Source organism: Xenopus laevis, chromosome 2L, assembly GCF_017654675.1.
Source record: "Xenopus laevis strain J_2021 chromosome 2L, Xenopus_laevis_v10.1, whole genome shotgun sequence".
Lineage (NCBI taxonomy): Eukaryota > Metazoa > Chordata > Amphibia > Anura > Pipidae > Xenopus > Xenopus laevis.
Genome location: NC_054373.1, coordinates 180,095,031 through 180,101,817, shown reverse-complemented (window position 1 = coordinate 180,101,817; position 6,787 = coordinate 180,095,031). Strand labels below are relative to the sequence as shown.

The following is a 6,787-nucleotide window of genomic DNA, read 5'->3' as shown; positions in this document are numbered from 1 at the left end:
ACTAGTTTTTAAAATCATTAGGCGGGGGTGCAATGAGGGTGTGACCACAAAATACATATAGACAAATACAAGAGTCCTCTGCACTCAACCCATTATCAATATATTTAAGACAGCGACATTTTGTGTGCATTTTGTCGCTGTCTTAAATATATTGATAATGGGGTTGAGTGCAGAGGACTCTTGTATTTGACTATATGTATTTTGTGGTCACACCCTCATTGCACCCCTGCCTAATGATTTTAAAAACTAGTGGTGAGCACAACTTTCCCTTGTTTGTTATAGTTATACAGGTGCAGTGACCAGCTCTATGTTGTAGCTCCCACCCCTCCAACTATAGTCAGGTGATCCCACTGGTGTCTAATAAAAGGGCAGCCAAGTTTGGGAGTTTTACTTTGAAAGCAGCTAGTAAGTTGCAGGTAAAACGTATTCGTCCCTTTTATAAAATGTATAATTAAACCATAGAATTCTTAATGAATCAGATGAAAATGGAGCATAGGACTGAGCATATACATACGTCAAAGTCATCCCATATCTGGCCAGTCCTACGCTTAATTTTCATCTGATTCATTAAGAATGAATGAATGAAAGTTGTGCTCACCACTAGTTTTTAAAATCATTAGGCGGGGGTGCAATGAGGGTGTGACCACAAAATACATATAGACAAATACAAGAGTCCTCTGCACTCAACCCATTATCAATATATTTAAGACAGAGACATTTTGTGCATACTGCTACTGAAAAATGCCAAAGTCATCCCATATCTGGCCAGTCCAGATAATTAAACCATAGAATTCTTAATGAATCAGATGAAAATTAAGCGTAGGACTGGCCAGATATGGGATGACTTTGACGTAGTTGTTCAGCTTAAATATATTGCAATATATGGACAAACAATCCCTGTTTTGTTTAAAGGGTAAGGCATTTTTCAGTAGCAGTAGCACAAAATGTCTCTGTCTTAAATATATTGATAATGGGTTGAGTGCAGAGGAATCTTGTATTTGTCTATATATATATATATATATATATATATATATATATATATATATATATATATATATATATATATATATATACACATACATATACACACACACACACATATATATATATATATATATACATATATATATATATATATATATACATATACACACACACACACATATATATATATATATATATATATATACACAGAGCAGCTGATCCATCAGGTGTCTCCTTGTTCCTCCTCAGACATGACTGACCTGACATCACTGACTATGATGGACGCCTTCAACACAAGTTTCTCCCACACAGAGTTTATTCTCTTGGCATTTCCTGGGACCACTGTATCCAGATCTGTCCTCTTTATCCCATTTCTAGTATTGTATGTCATGATCTGGTCTGGTAACTCTCTCCTTATGTACAGGATTTGGGTGGAACCAAGTCTTCAGTATCCCATGTATTGGCTCATCTCTCTTCTATTTGCCGTCAACTTGTACTGCACCACCTCCATCATGCCAAAGTTCCTGTTGGGTCTTGCCTTTGGCTTGAATCAGGTTTCCCTGGGTGGCTGTCTTGTTCAAATGTTCTTCATCTACTCATCATTAGTGTTTGAGTCTGCGCTAGTCTTGGTAATGGCCCTGGACAGGTTTGTAGCCATCTGCCGGCCATTGCACTACCACACCATCATGACCAAACGTCTACTGATCTGGCTGAATGTCATCAACATGTCTAGAAGTGTCTTGCTTGTGTCTCCAGTTGTTATAACCCTTTCTAAGGCTCACTTCTGCAGATCAAACATCATCTTTAGCTTTGCTTGTGAAAACCTGGGACTCATAAACTTAGCGTGCGGAGATGTCTCAAGTATGCATATGTTGGGACTGCTGGTTCGGACCATGGTTTCAGTGGTAGATGGAGGCATTCTCCTGCTCTCGTACATTAAAATTCTCTACACTGCAATGAAGTTGGTCTCAGGGAAAGCCCAAAATAAAGCCTTGAATACCTGCGGGACACACCTGATGGTGGCTGCACTCATCTATTCCTGTGGCATATTATCAAGATTAGGTTTGTCTGTTTCTGTTACTGTTCAGAATATGATCAGTGTCACATACTACCTGGTTCCACCTGCTGTCAACCCACTTATTTATGGCTTACGTGTAAAGGAAATCAGACTCTGCTTAAAGAAATCCTACGGAAGGAATTTAGTAAAGGAAGACAGAGTTGGACAGGGACATACATAATTGACCAACATCAGGCAACTTGAGATGAGAAGCCTTGTCAATCAGGTATTCTATATCAGTATTTGGGAGCTTTACTTAATCACTCTGCTGTGGTTTTTTATTTGTATATAAAGCAACTACATGTTCTGAGCACTTGAAATAAAGAAAAGGCAGAAAGAGGGTCTTGGGCCTATGAGCTTAAAAACCTCAGAATGCAGGAGCAGAGCCTTTGATCTTCACTTTTCTGGGTAATGGGATGAGAATGTAAGTTTTCTGCTGTTTCCGATGATAAAAATATTCAAATAATTCAATTAGATAAGCCTTCATTGTCTTTATTGCCAGCTCATTGATAGAAGGTTGGGTATAAGGTTGTGAGAGCCTTGGGTACAAGGCGGGGTAGAATCAGGTACGAGGTTGTGAGAGACTTGGGCAGAAGGTTACAAGACTTAGCCAGTCCTTGTATCCTTCTGCATTTTCTTCTTCAGGGGTCCCATACCTTTTTTTATCCATTCAAATGTAAAAATAATTGGAGCAGCACAAGCATGAAAAATGTTCCCAGAGGTTACCAAATAAGGGCTGTGATTCCCTATTTGGCAGCCCTTATGTGGACTGGAAGCCTACAGGAGGCTCTATTTGGCAGTAGATCTGGTTTTTACACAACCAAAACGTGCTTTCATGCAAATAAATTCAAAAATAAGCAACATCCAAGGTGTTGGTGAGCAACGTGTTTTTGAGCTACTGATTTGGGATCACTCCAGGATTCCCAGTATCAATATGCTTGGTTGTGCTCGAATCATCCAGTCATAACTGCCTAGCAACCAGATGGAAGCGCAGGAGTTTAGTACCTTAATGAATTGCGTCAATTTGTGCTCTCCATTGTATAGTGGACCCTTATAATCACCATAGGGCATAACATATACATGGATCCTGATGTATCACTTGAGGGACCAGCCTGGAGTGGCTTGTACAGTTGAGTGCTGGGAGCACTGCCTCTGTATGTGAAACTTCCATTTGTGTATTGGGGTTGCAGACCTTTATGGTATAAACCCCGTTGAGGATTGAACATACGAGAAATCTGAAGAACTATAGATGATGATGGTGGTTAAACAGACAGGGGGGGGGGTTAGAAACAATGACCATATGTGGCTTTTCTTGCAGTGAGGTGGAAACAGTTCAGGAGTTCTGAACAGGTTGTCCACTCATACATCCTTAGCTGGTGACTATTTTATCAGAAAAGCTCCATTAGACCCCTCCCCATACATTTCATTAAATTGACTGTAATGCAGTAAAGCACAACACATTGCGCAAAGGCACACAGTACATACAGCCTTCTTCTCAGCTTTAAACAAGCAGACTGAGTCACCAGAGATCCATTGAGCCTTGCCAGGCAGCTATTAGCCAAGTTACGGATGTATGAAAGAATAATCCATTGATAAATACACCACAAAAGTGTATGTATATTAAAGATAAACATATTTACTTACCTCTCCCATTATGAAACTCAAGCTGGTTGTTCCTGGTACCATTGACTACAGACTAACTCTGCAGTCTTACCAACTTGTACTCACTGCCATTTTTTAACTGCCATGTGTCAGGTCATCTGGAAGCAGTGTGAGTCTGTGGGGGGGTCCAAATTCACATAATTAAAGCACAAATCCTCCACTTCCTGTACCAGTGGGAAGATATGCAACTATGTACTTAGTCAAAAAGGTCTTTACTGAGCATGTCTTCTTCCAGAGAAAATCCCAGTGAGCATGTGCAGGATATTTTTTTTTAATCATGAAAGCTCAGCCTGTTAATGCAGACACACACCTGGCTGGTGATGTCAAACAGGGGGAGGAGACTACAGATGCCAAGTAGAGACTTTATCATGGCGGCTCTGTCAGGGAAACATTGATGGGAGAGAGTCGCTAGGAAGATATTAAACAAGCCAAATACACCAAATCTTAGTGATGCATCCTCTATATTGTAACTGCATTCAGGTTTAGTTATTTAACACTGCAAAGTTTACATCTCCTTTAACAGCACATGTTTGGGCAACTTAATAACTTGGTGTATAAAATAATTAAAGGGCCCCAAACAGCCCCATGAGCCATTACCCTATGTTATGGCAGAAGAAACAACTCAACAGGTCCAGTTGCTTTAAGACTTAGCCCTACTAGAACCAGTATGATCCGAGTGAATTTATGACCAACTTGAAGAATACCCATTATAATATATTAAAAAAAAAAAAACCCAGATCCCAGAGGGAACCCCTAAAAGAAATAGGGACAGGTGGTCAGAAAATTTGCAGCATGTAACATTCCCTGTAGATTTTATAACCTGACCCCGCACGGCCCCACCAATGTCAGAAATATACAAAGTTGGTGCTGTGACATCATTGGACGGGGACTTCACTTAACCAAGGTAACAATTATGTAAGTTGGTTGAGATGATAGAGCTTTAAATGTGGCATGCCAAGGACCTGAAACCTGGGGCTCGATTTCTTGGCCCAACACAGTGACAATCCCATGGGGGGGGGATTTTTTGCCACAATTCAACATCTTACTGGGAAAGATGACCAGTTGGCAGGGCACTGAGCGATAGGATAAAGGGATTAAATGTTTTGAGAGTCTCAGGAGTAAGTAACAGATGTGCTGGCACTGGGGGAGGAGGTGTATGGACAGGAGGAACAAGAACATGTAAAATAAAAGATCTTACCCTTACAGGGGTTTTTATATCTTTTACACACCTGTACTCTTAACCAAACACACCCTCTTGGGGCCAGGTATTCTTATTGTACAGAGACAGGAGGAGCAGCAATTACGTGTTGCCAATTGAGCCCTACATAGGAGTTTCCTATGATCTGTAATAGTGCCAAAGTCTACAAGGGCAGTGCCTTGAATACCAAAGTGTTACTGACCCAGCCTTATTAAAAAAAACTGGTGTCTGGGTAACTTAACCCCCCTTTTATGATCTGCGTGTAATACACGCCCTTAAAGGAAAACTATACCCCCAAAATGAATACTTAAGCAACAGATAGTTAATATCAAATTGAATGACATATTAAAGAATCTTACCAAACTGGAATATATATTTAAATAAAATTGCCTTTTAACATCTCATGCCTTGAACCACCATGTCGTGACTCTCTGTGCTGCCTCAGAGATCACCTGACCAGAAATACAACACTAACTGTAACAGGAAGAAGTGAGGAAGCAAAAGGCAGAACTCTGTCTGTTAATTGGCTCATGTGACCTTACATGTGGTTTGTATGTGTGCACAGTGAATCTTATGATCTCAGGGGGCAGCCCTTATTTTTTAAAATGGCAATTTTCTATTTATGATTACCCAATGGCACATACTACTAAAAAAGTATATTATTATGATAATGGTTCATTTACATGAAGCAGGGTTTTACATATTAGCTGTTTTACTCAGTATCTTTTAATAGAGACCTACATTGTTTGGGGGTATAGTTTTCCTTTAAGCAGAGATTAAGGTGTATACAGATAAGATGGTCATGGCCGGGGGGGGCCCCCAAGTGAAAAAAAAAAAACCAAATAAATAAAAAAAAAAAAAAAAAACCAGGAGAAAAAGAGAGAAGGGGAAAACGAAGAGAAAGAAGGAAGAGTTGCTGCATCATAATATCCTTTATAGAGTGCCAACATACTCCTCACTGTTCTACACAAGAGAAAACTAGAACATTCAAATTTTAACAACCTGCCTGTGTATATCTGGAGGGTGGGAGGGGAAACAGGAGTACCTGGAGGAAACCCAAACAAACCCAGGGAGAACATGGACACTCCATGTCTGGATTTAAACCCAGTACCCCAAAGGTGCTGTAAGGCAGATGTGAGTTTTATGGAGGGAATCCTATTTATATATCACACATTTGTTTCTGCTGGATGTAAAATTTGAAGAAGAAAAAACTGCACTCGGGACAAATTTTTTGCATATGAAGTGACACCTACTGATCACACACATGCACTGCAAGACTAATACAGGAATTTGGTACAATTTGGTAATTTGGACCCATTATCCAGAAACCAGTTGAAAAAGTTCTGATAGGAAAGCCATCTGACAGGCCATTTTTTATCAAATAATTCATATATTCATATTTTCGTAAACACTACTTTTTCTGTGTAGTAACATAACAGTAGCTTATACTTGATTCAAACAAAGATATAATGAACCCATTTTGGAAGCAAAACAATCCCATAGGAGTTTACTTTAGGTAAAGATATTAAAATTTCCTTATACGGAAAGCCCCGGGAATGCTGGATAACACCTGTATTGATGAGGAGTATATTGACTAGAGATGACCGGCCCACCCTCTCAATCACTAATAAGAATTTTCGGGCGATTGGGAAAGTAAAGCAACCAGATTTCTGGTTTTATATTTTAACTTGTGACTGTTGTGATATATTTGCAGATTGGTTGCTATGGGCAACCACCACTGGCGAAGTTTGTCTCCAGTGTGAAAAATACACCCCAGAGGGTAGATTTTGGTACCCATATACAGTATGTGCCGGTGCATGTACCTGCTATTAGCCAATGAGACTGTTGCTCCTGCAGTGCCCTCCCTATAATAAAAGTGGCAGGCA

At 39.8% G+C, this 6,787-nt stretch overlaps 1 protein-coding gene across 1 annotated transcript; it reads left to right on the top strand.

The window, feature by feature from the left end:
- The first annotated feature begins 1,235 nt into the window (after nt 1-1,235).
- LOC121399751 (olfactory receptor 52K1-like) lies at nt 1,236-2,304 on the top strand. The gene has a single exon (XM_041581311.1). The coding sequence runs from the start codon at nt 1,236-1,238 to the stop codon at nt 2,220-2,222; it is 987 nt and encodes a 328-aa protein (XP_041437245.1). The 3' UTR covers nt 2,223-2,304.
- Nucleotides 2,305-6,787: the final 4,483 nt, after the last annotated feature.

Bases quoted from the DNA above. Each gene is read 5' to 3' on its own strand.
- LOC121399751 (XM_041581311.1), top strand. From the start codon at position 1,236: ATGACTGACCTGACATCACTGACTATGATGGACGCCTTCAACACAAGT.